Raw genomic sequence first — 13,942 nt, forward strand, 5'->3', positions numbered from 1 at the left:
GCAATAGCAAAAGTCACCACAAGAACAACAACACATCAGAGTAAATACGCTTAACAAAAACAGTAGAACTATCAACAAATTTCCATCCATCAATAACAACAAGACTAGAAATAAGTTCTGTCTGCATGTATTTATCCTACGATGTATGCGCTAACTGACTTTTAATACCTTACTATTTCGGTACTACATTAAGAGTAAGATGTTAATATATAAGCACGCAACGTGCTGAAAGAAACCAAATTTCAATGTCTCATATAAAAGTTTAGAATGTATAAAAATAATTCCATGTTCTGCATTACCTGCTTGTGAAAAATCACTAGCTTGCAGTTGGAGAATGCAAACGGCTGTACCCTGTATCACCTGAACCTGACCTCCTGTGGCAAGAAGCGGCACTGTTTTTCCACTGAACCAGCTTGTGTTTGTTGCAAGCTGGTTTACTGTAATATAGTTTGGAGTCCCAGCGGCCATAGCTGACGCTACTTGATACCCTCAGATCCTCGAGGGATTATGATTTGTTGGGGTGTGTGTTTTGGTTGTCAATGTAATAGAGCTACTACCTGATATGTTGGGAGTTTTTGAATGACTGCATTCATAGCCATTTCACTGACCATGCTCTGTCAAGCTGTGGATTGCAAAGAAAAAGAAACTGATTAAAGGTAATTAGAGTGACGAACTGGCTGTGGTCAATCATAGGTAACTAAATGTATATTAGACATATTTGTATGCTCTCTTTAAACAAAATGGAGACTCAATAATACTATATTTTATAGATAGGTTAAAATTTCTGAGGCTTATGGAGAAATTGGTCATCAGACAAATATTGGAGAGATAAACATGATGGCAAAACCAGCTGATAGGCCATGCAAGTGCAAGGAAGGTCTCCACTATGAGGGTTATAGATAATTAGCACCCGTGCAAAGTGCAACCTGAATATCTGCAAATAGCCAAAGCGCTGCGCAGGTTGTTTATTCAAAGATAAACAATGCTACCTTGATTAGGTATTAGATAAAGAATCTACAATACTATCGCAAACGTATTAAAAGTAACAATCATTGATACAATCATATTGCTTCTTTCTAATAGACAAACTTACATGATCTCTACAAAAGTCTACAGTTCAGGATCTTTGCTAGCCTTTCAGTCTAGAGAGCACGAAGACTATCACTTTCTACAACAGCAAACTCGATAACTGGGCACCTGTTGTTTGGTGCTAAATATGGTGTCTTTTTATAGATTCATTGATATAACGCAAGCGCCTTTATTATGTGTATACAGCAATACACTATATTATAATAATAAAGAACAACAACACAGCTTCCATGCACCACATGCAAGCCCTGCCTTCATTATGAATACACTTCAACAAACAGATTACGGAAAATACGGACGTATACATTACAAGTCACATTTTTTGCTCATGTCCAAAGCCACATCAAGCATAAAGATAGGTAGTACTACAACTGCTAGACATTGTTATGCAATTGGGTGCTTTCCAGCATGACCCATAATCGCAAACTGATATAGCACTCTTTGATTTTATTTATACTATATAAAATTAGATAATTATATAGTATTGAAAATTTAGTATATCTCTCTAAGGACACACTACCAATGTAGTTTAAAAACAATAGTTGATTAGTTCATTAGTATTACAGAGCTCCAGCTTCTTTGAGCATAGTTTGTCATTTTCCTGACTCATTAAAAGCTTTGGTTTCACTTCCTCCACCAATAAACTTTTGTCCAATAAATACACGAGGACAGATCGACCACCAGTAATAGACAGGAGATAATCCTGAATAGTATTGCCATCATCTGTGTGTGTGTGTGTGTGTGTGTGAGAGAGAGAGAAAACTAATCAACAACTCCTCCATTATTAGTGTAACCAACAACATGAGCTTTAGAGTAAACAAAAAGCCACACAACAGGAAATACAATTAGAGAATGCACACAATACTACAAAGTATTAGAACAACATCTCCATCACAACAGCTAAAATATTTCATTATCTTTATCACTGGGTGCACCTGTACATACACATCATCACAACAAACAAGTCACACTCTTATAGAAAGATACACAAAAAGGATGACATACTCAGGATGCTAAAGTAACACATAAGCCCACAACAACAACAAACATGGACCACATTGAAACAACAAATATCTCACCTGCCAAGACCATAACAGCAACATAAGAACAAACTAGCCAGGTGATAATAGGCAACACAACACACAATGCCCCAAGATGGCATAAACTAAAACAAATCTCCGAAACAAAAACCAAACTAATACTCTTGCTAAATTAAAATATGCAAACAACAATTGACGCACAAATACAAAACAATAAGTTCTTTATTTATGGCTAGCATATATTACTGTATATATCAAAGGGTGGTACAACCTAATTTTATTGTATTACACTTTCTAATTAGTTTGTGTGCAAACAGATTACATATGAGAGATAAGAAATATTGAATGAACCTGTTAAACTGATATATGACCTCTTATATAATATTGGGTTACAAAAAAGTGAATTACATAGTTTTGGGTTTACTATCTGAAATTCTCACTGAACCCATTGATAACAAACATTTTTTTATTACATAATCTCTTAGCTAATTAAGGATATCACTAATGACCTCTATGTCACATTTCATAATACTTGAAGTCTATTACATAATCTCTTGTAGGTTTCTATTAGATAATTAAATACTTTATACTAACAGTGTGTGTTTTCAATAACAGAGGGAGAGAGAGAGAAGAGAGAGAGAGAGAGAGAGAGAGAGAGAGAGAGAGAGAGAGAGAGAGAGAGAGAGAGAGAGAGAGAGAGAGAGAGAGAGAGAGAGAGAGAGAGAGAGAGAGAGAGAGAGAGAGGGAGAGGGGAGCGAGAGACTTTCATAATATTTCTATGTTACTATATCTAACTACGTTACAAAAGTAAGCAAGCATTGTTATATCTGGGGGAGGAGACAAGCCATATGATATCATTTTGATACAAATTGTGCATATTTCGCTTTCTAATAGACAAAAACTTTCAAAAATGCAAAAAATAGTTGCCATACAAAGCTTGGGTGACAAATAATAATGTTTGGATGTAATTTTAATATTCGAAATGCAATAAAGACAGCATTGGTCTAGTTTTTGGCAAAAATATCGCTAGTTAACAAACCAAGAGACGACACAACAGAAACATGAGATATGAACATTGTTACAAGTACAAAACTATGGGCAGCCATCATAAAACATCATTGATAAAAGTACTATATCTTAATAACAAGATTATAATAACAAAAATCATCCCGAGATAATAAAAATGATATTCTAAAAGATTTTTAATTGTCACCAGAACAGTTCAGGAGCCAATCTTCTGAATTCAGTTGTTGCAATATTTATCAGTTTATCTCATTGTAATAGCAGTTGAGATAGAAAACAAATGAAATCCATTAGTTACAACGAGTATTGATGCTCAGCTGACATGATTTAATCATTAATTGTTTAAATATCAGTGTATGAAAGTAGAACAAAACAATAGAAAGGGGATATAAATAGCACATCATTCAAACTAACATAGAGCAACCTGGCACATATTACCAGTAGCCAGACAGTAAAATATGCATGTCCTCAACCACTCTTATCGGTACATTTCATTTGAGTACTCACCTCTCTCATCTAGCTCAAGAACAAAATATTTCACTCCAGTCGAATCCAATGCTTCCTTGGCCATCTTACAAAAAGGGCAGTATGTCTTTGAGAAGACTGCCACTTTATTGTCAGCAATGATGCCATCCACAAGCTGTTTTGCCATCGCTAAAGAGAGAGAGAGAGAGTGATAACACAACCTTTATTAGTATTTCTATTGGTTTAAATGATATATCTATCGTGATAATCCTGGTAAGTGGTCTGGGGGACCATTTATGACAACATGGGACCATTTTAGCAGACGAAATGGTCTGGGGATCAGCTAAATGTGGTCTTGGAACCACTTTTGGATAAGAACATTTTGCTATGACATACGAGTGTTTACATGATGATGAATTCACTCCTCTCAGTGAATATGGTTATATGCTGTAAACACTTATGTAAACAACAATATTTATGCTTTTGCTGAGTGTACTAGCCCAACCCACTATGGATTGCAATGACTACTTCAGTACTTGCTATATACCAATTCATTCAACAACACTATATATACATTTATTATTATGGTAGCCATTGTAGATATTAATAACAAACTATGAACTAGATCTTCAAACATTTTAACACAATTATAACCTCATTTTTGATATGAGAGTACTAAGCTTATTTCCACTTCTCTTCTTTTGTAAGATAACAACTTACTTAAAGTAGAAATTAGACTGGTATATGTATTTAGAACTGCGTGAGATAAAGACAAAGAATGACGAAGTCTTAGCAGCCAATGAGCCAGCACTTTTTACAGCAGGGCTTTCCTTTAATTGTCAGCACGTGACTAGATTTGATTTCTATTGACACGTCCTTACACAATTTATCCATTGAGAATGATGCTATTTTGATTTCACTTAACACTATCTTGATGTGAACCTAATGGCTGTTGCCAAATCGAAGCCTACTAATAATGATGTCGATGATAAACTAAAACAAGACTCTCTCTCCTCAATAGTGAAGGGTGTTCATTCCATCTTAGAGCTCAATTAGCAGAGGGTGAGGAAAGTGCTTTAAGTAAGTTTAATAACTACTGTTCTCATCATTAGGTATTCCTAAAGAAATAGTGTGGTCTAATCATCTCAGTGACACAACTAAATTACATCATTATGCAGCAGCCATGTATTCTTTGGCAACAGGTCCCTGGATGAAACATGGACACGGGCGGATACAATGGTGTGTAGATGCATGCAAAGAATACTTTCTACATGGAACTTTAGAGAATTTATTGAAGAAAGATTTACGGCGTCTGGCTCATGGCAATCCAACCCAATTAGAAATAGGTTTATTACCTCAACACGAGGAAGATGTAGAGAGGATTGTCAAGTCATTTCAATATAGACAACTTTCTTTATTGGATGTTGGCAGTTGTTATAATCCTTTTGAAGTTTATGAAGAGTTTTGTGTTACTGCTATTGACATTGCTCCTGCTACAAAAGTATGTTTTGTTTACTTGACTTTTTGTAGAGTCAATGTAGTCACTTAGTCACATAGAATGGCAATAATATAGTTCTCTTCTATCTTAGAATGTGTTCCAGTGTGATTTTCTTCAAGTTCCTATAATCTTAAAGAGTGAAATTAAAATTGTACCTTAAATTCTTATGACTCTGATAACTCAATTGTTCTACAAAGTCTGACTAAAGAAAGCTTTGATGTTGTTGTATTTTCTCTTTCTTCTTTCTTACTTTCCATCTACTGAACAACGAATGCAATGTTGTATTAATGCTCATAAGGTTTTGTGTCATCATGGCATTCTCCTTGTAATAACTGCTGACAGTTCTCATCAAAAATAGACATGTAGATATGATGAAGTCATGGACATTTGCTATAGAGAATATTGGATTCCATAGATGGAAGTATGTTAAGGACACTCACCTTCATTGCATGGCTTTCAGAAAAACTAGAACTATTCTGGATTATCTATCTATCAAATCTAAGCTTCATGCCAACTTGTATATTCCACAAGATAGTTCATGTTTACTTATCAAAAGATGCTGGAACTAACACTGAAGATTCCATTAATAGTGATCATGCAGTATTAGGTTCAATGAGCTTCCATTTGACAGTTAAAGAACTTTTTTTATTAAGATTCATTAATAATAATAATTTATTTCTATAATAGTAATAATATTTATGTTTTCATATCTAAGTAACTAAACTACAGGGACTTTGTGATAGTACAATAGTCATGAAACAATAAAGACAGTTAGGGAGAACAGCAATAATGTAATAACTGCTATAATGGTAGCTCTACTTGATGACATGGCTCCACTGGAGACCATATCGTCGACGGTTTCTGTAGCCTTGTTTTCCCAACCGATTCACCTTGTTTGCACCATCCATAACAGCAAGAATACTCCCAATGTTACGTTTACTTTTGGGTCTTAAGTGCTCCTCTTGTGGCTTTGACAAAGATGGTTGAAAACCCCTGATATGTTGAGAGTATATTTTCCAGACCTTCATTCACATGTCGTCTTCTACGTATTTTTTGCCTGATTGAGCATGTCTAATGCTGTATTTGCTTCTTTTAAGACTGTTGTCAATTTTGACTTGGCAAATGCATTGCTTTATGGTTGTGCTTTCTAAAGTGTTTAGGTCTTCCATTATTAATCTTATGAACATTTTGATTCTTTCTTGGTTTGTTTGTTAGGAGTTGTTTTTGCTTTTTTATATGCAATGTTTTGCTCATTTTGAGGCCAATGGTTTCTTAAAATGATGGTTTGGTTTAACTTTTGGCTTTAGCAGATGCTTGGGTTTCTTTGGAGTATTTTTTTTGTTATGCTGTTTTGACACATTCTTATGAATCGTCTTTGTGGTTTATTCATTTTCAATTTTTTTTTTGAAGAGAGACTTGACTTGCAGTCTTTATCAGAGAGTGATCTTTTCGTTATTTCATCTTCATCATCGGTGGAAATTTTACGATATAGTTTTAGGGTAGTCTCATCACCTTTGTAATACTTGTTTAAAAAGGAGGTCAAACCATAGTCAGTAATGTCGGAAAAAGCATTTTTAAGGTTTTGTAAAACAACTTTAGGTCGATCAAGTTCTTCATAGTTATCCCTTTTAGCATCAAGTATCAGGTCTCGTGTCTCCACCATTAAGCGAAGTTGCTTTAAAGCTTTTTTGTCCCCTTCTTCAAACTGGTACAAGTAATGTAGGACGTCTAAAGGGTGCTTGCTGATATGGATGTATGACTCCACCATCTTGCGAACTTGTTCAAACTTGTGTTTTCGAACTTCTGGTTCATCATCTTGTACATTTGAATATTCTTCCTCTATCTTACTATAAACGTCATCATCCTTGCTTTCTTTGTATTTCCTGATCATCGGTGTCATTGTTGATTTGTCTTCTTCTTGATCTTCTTGCTCTTCTTCTTCTTCATCTTTATCATCTTGCAATTGCTTTGAGTCAAGTAAGTTTTCATCTTTCTCAATTTCTTGGAGAAGTTGTTTAGACTCAGTTTCTTCTTCAGAGTTATTATCCAATTCATCAGATGGATTGCTATCATCATCATCATCATCTTCTTCTTCATTGTCATCATAATAATTATTGTCAGGATATTTTAAACTTCTTGTATATCTGCTGTCAGCATCATCGTCTTCTTCCAATGGATCGCTTCCTACATCAAGATCATTGCTAGCAATATCATCTTCATACAATGTGGTGTCATCAGGTTTATAAGTTCTTTCTGGAGTTGTTAACATATCATCTTCTTCAAGAATACAAAAACACCTTCCTTGGAGCATTTATAACTGTCAGGACATGGAAGTGTGTCACTGCACGAAATGACATCTATAACAACAATAACAAATCAGTCATTGAGAAATAATTGTATACAACTTACTATCATTTACGCTCTCGCTATTTGTAAAATGCAGAGAAAATAATATCACAAATATCGAAATAAAGTAAATCTTCGTAATGACAGCCATGTTTATGTTTGCGAATCGGCGTTCTCGGTAATATGAGCATGCGCATTACTACGCGTCTTCAAATACTGTATTTCGATTACATGCACTGCCCACATGCATGGTGGTTGCCCGCCAGCGGGAAAAATGGATGACAAACAAACAGCAGAGTACTCAAGCAGTTCTAGTGATGAGGAAGAGGAGGAAGAATACGAAGAAGAAGAAGAGACAGTTAAAGATGAAACAAAGCCTCAGAGCTCTAATAAAGCAAGAGAAAGAGAAAGCACAAGCCACCAGGGCACAGGCGTAACATCAAAACCAAATATGATACCATTGAAGATTTAAATCCAGAAGCTCTATCAGCACAAACTGAAGAATTAGAACGTATTAGACGACTGGAACTCCAACAAAGTCTAATTTCATCAATGACACATGATACATCACATGACATTCCGGTGACCTCACATGATACGATGTCAAATAGTAGAGTGAACAGCTCCTCATCAAACGAAAGGTCTGTTACCAATAACTTCATATGTACTTGAGTATACTTTATAATGCAATAGTGGTGTTTGAGTCATTTTTTTGTAATTTCAACTCATTTAGTTCTGATGTTGTGATTGTTGATCTCACTGAAGAGATGAAGGCACACCTACTAATCAAGAGACAGTTATTTTAGATGAAACCACTCAGACCCTTCTGAGAGGTCTGGACAAGCTCGGAAAGTCCTTAGGTAAAATAGCAGACAAATATAACAATGAACAGCTGTATTTTATTGAACTTATAAGGAAATATGATGTCTATGATACTCGAGAAGATGGCCAAGTACTTGTCAACTATAATCATCTCCTTATGAAGTGGATGTGTTACTAGCTCCTCAAATTGCTCGAGCCATTAAGCTTCACCAGGTAAAACCTCATGCACCATTCATTACAAATTGTTAAGTACATGCTAGCTCATATTCACAAAGAGAAAAACTTGCTTTATAATGTTTTTTAATTGTAACACTTGTCTACGTGTAGATTGGAGGTATTCGCTTCCTCTATGATAACATTATAGAGTCTTTGACTCGATATGAGACCTCTGATGGGTTTGGTTGTATCCTAGCTCACTCGATGGGATTGGGGAAAACCCTACAAGTTATCGCATTTATTGAAGTCTTTTTACGTATGACTTCAGCAAAACTTGTCCTCTGTATAGTACCTGTTAATACATTACAAAATTGGCTACAAGAGTTTGACAAATGGCTACCTGTTAGTGGAGGTATGACAGAGGAAGGAGAGGTAAGGGGATGGCTAATTTAGTTGTAGCGATTGGTTTCTATGTTTTAGGTTTTTCCTCGTAACTTTACTCTCTATATGTTTAAATGAAATGTGAGATCTATGGAGAATCGTTATGAAATTATTACTCGTTGGTACAAAATGGGTGGAGTTTTGTTAATTGGTTATGAAATGTATCGTCTTCTAGCTCTCTCTGTGCCATCCATTGGAGGTAACAATATAGTAACTTTGCTAAATTTAATATTTATATATTCTCTTCTCCGTAGGAAACAAGATGGCTATAAAAAGAAAGAAAAAGAAAAAGATTTCTGACATTATTCCCACTACAATTGACTTGGATGAGACTGAAAAAGAAATGGATAATTTGATTGGTTAGATACATGTGATTGTCACACGACATACACTTCTATATATAGAGATTCAACAAGCTCTATGCAAGCCTGGGGACCAGATATGGTGATATGTGATGAAGGCCACAGAATTAAAAATGATGCTACTAACCTCTCACAGGCTTTAAAAAGGATCAGAACAAGGTACATAAAAGTAGTGTGTACAAATGATTTCCTGACTCCACCCTTAGACGTCGTATAGTGATGACAGGCTATCCATTACAAAACAACCTCTTGGAGTATTGGTGTATGGTGGATTTTTGTCCGTCCTAAGTATCTTGGAACTAAACAAGAATTTTTGGACTTGTTTGAAAGACCTATTACTAAGGACAATGTATTGATAGCACACCAGCGGTCAGTGTAATATGTTATAACTTAATATTGTTTATTATAATTATGATGCTAGCCATGTATATAATAATTATCAAGGTGGTAATACATATATAATAGTGATTATACAATAATATTATAAGGTATGCCATTGAAAAATGTATGGAGTTTTCTAGTTTGCTACTTTCTCATAGCGCTAGAGAGCCAAATTTTATATATAAAATGCGCGTTTGCAAGCTGAATCAATTGGTGCAAGTCCCATGTCAATAGCACGTAAAACGGCAAAGTTATTCACATGTCTGGGTGGCTCTTCTCAACTTGGACATAGTATAATACTGTTAATGTCTGAATGTTTTGAAATACATTATCTTTCGTTTATAGGATGTACGGCTGATGAGATATCGTTCTCATGTACTACATAGATTATTAGAAGGATTTGTATTAAGGTACATGACATAAACATTATATACTATAGTATTGTGTATAATATACTCCTCCCGTATTTGTTTATATTTTTCTCCTCCTTCCTTAAGACGTGGTCATGAAATTCTTCATTCTGTTCTCCCTCCAAAGTTTGAGCATGTGGCTTTTGCTTCGTTCTTTCTCACACACAAAATGTACTGTATGATTTCAATGTGGTCCAGACCCAGAATCACCCTGGAAATTCTCTTAACACCAGTATTGGACCCCTTAAAGCATTTGCTGTGTGCACTAAAGTAATTACAACATGTAAAATCTTCATGGTGTCATGTCTGTTTATCTCACCAGATCTGGAATCATCCTGATATTTATTATGAACAATCTATTAACCAAAAGATGCAGCAGGCCAATTTATTGTGGTTAGCTGAGGAAGGACTACCTCCTTCGCTTTCATCTGATACATCGTGCAAGTTAGAATGGGTTAGTGATAGACCAATGTAACTACATTATGATATGATAAATGTTTTGTATTCATCCTCAGCCTCAATCCTCTCTGATTGGATATGAGACTGGAATTCTGGAGAATGGACCTAAGATGGTGATTTTGTTAGCTTTATTGGAGTTGTCTGTTGCTTTTGGTGACAAAGTATTAATATCAGGTATCAAAAATATTTATTTTGTGCTTCAATCTTCTTTCATCTTTCTCTCTCCCCTTCCTCCTTTAGTCAAAGTTTACCTGCACTGTCATATATAGAGAAAGTTCTTTCTGAACGAGTTATGCCCCTCCCTAATTCTGGTGACATCACTGGGTTTATAGAATGTCTGACGTAAGATGGTCTAAAGGAAGACATTATACAGTGAGTAAATATTTGTTGCCATAGTTACAGGAATAAGTATGACATCATAGGACTAGATGGCAGTACTAGTAGCTCTGAACGAGATCGTTTAATTAGTCAATTTAATTCTCCTAGTAACCTTATCTGCTGGCATTCCTACTCTCCACAAAGTAAGATACATAAGTAATTTTAATAATACTGATCAGTGAGTGCATATATATTGAGGATGTAATGCTTGAATGTAGGGGTGGTTCTGGAAAAACAGCTGTCATATTCATTTATTACAGCTGACAATGTGATGTAGTATATTAGACTATTATGTACATTGTATATTAAAACCTTTTTTATATATTAGAGCTATTACAATAATATTGGGGCAATTATGAATGTATGTATGTGTAGTCAGGTCTTTACTAAACTATGGAAGGGCTGTTAGGTACAAATTAAACATAAATTTGCTAGTCTTTTGTGGCAGCTTTAAAAAATGTAATACAGATGCAAAAGATAATAGAGTAATAATAAACAACATTCTTACATGGTCACTTTGACATTTCTTCTGATTTTGGAGGAAACTATTTATTGCCACAACTATTCTAATTTCATCATAAACAATGTCAAAATATAACAAGTAACAAAGTTCACATCCTTGTTCAATTTCTAGTCACATTTCACTAAAATCGTTTAAGTATAACACTGATATAACACTGATATAACACAAAAATATAACACCAATATAACATAGATATAACACTGATATAACAAAGATATAACACTGATATTGATTGGCTATTAACTTTGCACATACATTCATCATAATTATAACATGTTTACTTCCTTTTTAGCATTGTCATCCCTACATCCTTCTTATTATTTAAAATGTTTTTATTTATTTCTGGTGTTTTGAGATTTATTTACTAATAGTTTACTAATTTATAACTGTAATTAATATAACTAATAATATTTTTATTGAACTGATTGTTTTGGGGTTAATATTATAATAACTACTCCTTTCTATAGAGCTGGTTGTCTGGGGGTTAATTTAGTTGGAGCTAATCGTGTTATTGTTGTTGATGTGTCTTGGAACCTTGCTATGACTCACAAGCTGTTTGCAGGTAAAATCAACAATACATCTAAAAAATAATAAAATACGCGTGTGTATAATGTTAATAGTATATAATGAATTAATGTAATATATAATATATATATATACACACAATATAATACAATAATACAATATAATTATGTATTATATATACATATATTGACAATATTACACACACTAGCTCTATGCTATTGTATTACTTGTGTAAATCTGATCCTATATAGAGTATATCGTTATGGTCAGACTAAACCTTGTTACATATACCGGCTAGTATCAGACTGTACAATGGAGAAGAAAATGTATGACAGACAAGTCTCTAAACAAGGCATGGCAGGTGAGTCATGTGATATTCATGTGATAGTTATGCGGTGGTCACGTGAGGTTTAGTGCAAAATTACATGCTGCACATCTATCTCTTGTTGTAAAAAAGTTGAAATAGCAATATTCCAAGACTGAATGCGCTATCCTTTATTTTGTGTATGACTGATATATTAGAAAATATTAATAAGTATTATGTATGAGCCATTTACAAGTACTATGGTATAAAATAGTGAATACTCTTTAATCTGTTATCAAGAAATGCTAACTATATTAATAAGCCAAAGTTGTATCCAAATTAATTGTATTAAACTACTCTTTGAAAACAATTTTGATAATCACAATCTTGATAATATATTTTGTAGTTATAATAACAATTGTAGGTGTTGAATTAGTTTTCATTGAATTAATTACAGTGAACTTGAATTGAAGGAGTAGTATATACCTTTCCACTCACACCATACTATTCTTTTAGTATGTGTTGAACAGATGGATCGAAGAATTGATAAATAGACAGACCAATAAACAGATGATAAATGGAGTCAATAGTAACCTTTTATAACTGATTTTAATTAAATGACCATTGTCTTAAGTTCTTCTAAGTACAACATCATCAACCTAACTTGGGGATGGTGTTGTATTGCAGAGAGTTTTTGACTCGTATTGAAGCTTTTAATGATTCTTTGTCATTGTCAATTTTTTCTGGATGTTTATGGTAAAGAACAACTTACAAGGAACATTTGTTAATTATACGCAAATTATAATGATTTATGATTTGCAACTTTACTAAATAGTCTATGCTCGTTTTTAATAAAATGTGGGACTTTTGAATTGTGCAGCCTATTTCTCTCTAGGTCATTCATTAGCCAAAGTTATGACAATGGTTAGTAGTCATTCTATTATGAGCAGTATATAGTATTATAGTACTCACAATATGACACAGTAAAACATTACAATAATAATGTAATATAAAAAGACATATACTGTTGTTAGTTGGACATGGCACTCATATCAAAACAATTTGTAATAAAGTATGTAATTAAAAAACAACATAGTTGTTTAAAATTGTAAATAAAGAACAATAATTGTTATCTGATTGTATCAAATATACAGTGTATATAATAATGAGTGATTGTTATTACGACAAACTTTCATCTTTGTAAACTTGAGAGATCAAGTGTTACCTTTTATTAGTGGGAGTATCTCTTCCTCTCTCATATGGCAGCTATGTGCCACCTATAAGTCATCGGCCACCTTCCATATCTACTCAAATGTCTAGTCAGTCAAGTACTCTGACTGGCTCATTTGTATGTCAACTCCAGACAATGCACAGGCAATATCATATTTGACACCATATTCATCCTCGTCATGACATTCATGTAATTCCATGTTATAAATTAATGTAATAATGTGGAATGTGGTTTAGAGTTTTATTTATGCTTTATGTGCTGTGCAGATATAATGTCCTGATTTGAGGGTTAAGTTAATACACAACCATACCCATGAAACATGGTCACTGTGATCCCCAATACCTCACCTCAGAAATAAATTGGTGAAAATCATCTGAGTGTTTAGATGCTATATCTTAAGGATTCAGTAATATGTTGAAAGATAGCTTAATATAAAAATCCAGTTCCATATTAAAAAAGTATGCAGTACTGGCCAATGAATCTTCCTCT

The 13,942-nt window shown here is 34.0% G+C and overlaps 3 protein-coding genes across 3 annotated transcripts; 2 read left to right on the forward strand and 1 right to left on the reverse strand.

Annotated features, from left to right (window-relative positions):
• Nucleotides 1-1,682: 1,682 nt before the first annotated feature.
• LOC121366725 (glutaredoxin-like) lies at nucleotides 1,683-4,276 on the reverse strand. The gene is given in 4 exon segments (XM_041491058.1): nucleotides 1,683-1,759; nucleotides 1,762-1,851; nucleotides 3,660-3,838; nucleotides 4,272-4,276. Coding segments are annotated over 4 exon segments (351 nt in total).
• Nucleotides 4,277-4,800: 524 nt separating this feature from the next.
• On the forward strand, nucleotides 4,801-5,684 carry LOC121366723 (S-adenosylmethionine sensor upstream of mTORC1-like). Its single transcript, XM_041491055.1, is given in 3 exon segments — nucleotides 4,801-5,118; nucleotides 5,324-5,463; nucleotides 5,465-5,684. Coding segments are annotated over 3 exon segments (678 nt in total).
• Nucleotides 5,685-7,735: 2,051 nt separating this feature from the next.
• LOC121366724 (helicase ARIP4-like) lies at nucleotides 7,736-12,279 on the forward strand (the record flags this gene model as incomplete). Its single annotated transcript, XM_041491056.1, is given in 21 exon segments — nucleotides 7,736-7,894; nucleotides 8,282-8,432; nucleotides 8,435-8,496; nucleotides 8,611-8,871; nucleotides 8,920-9,079; nucleotides 9,285-9,310; nucleotides 9,313-9,401; nucleotides 9,449-9,515; nucleotides 9,517-9,580; nucleotides 9,583-9,611; nucleotides 9,969-10,033; nucleotides 10,121-10,184; nucleotides 10,187-10,303; nucleotides 10,356-10,487; nucleotides 10,549-10,661; nucleotides 10,727-10,834; nucleotides 10,895-10,992; nucleotides 10,995-11,013; nucleotides 11,861-11,922; nucleotides 11,925-11,955; nucleotides 12,170-12,279. Coding segments are annotated over 21 exon segments (1,987 nt in total), but the record flags the coding sequence as incomplete, so codon positions are not given.
• Nucleotides 12,280-13,942: the final 1,663 nt, after the last annotated feature.

Source organism: Gigantopelta aegis, unplaced genomic scaffold, assembly GCF_016097555.1.
Source record: "Gigantopelta aegis isolate Gae_Host unplaced genomic scaffold, Gae_host_genome ctg6821_pilon_pilon, whole genome shotgun sequence".
Taxonomy (NCBI): Eukaryota; Metazoa; Mollusca; class Gastropoda; order Neomphalida; family Peltospiridae; genus Gigantopelta; species Gigantopelta aegis.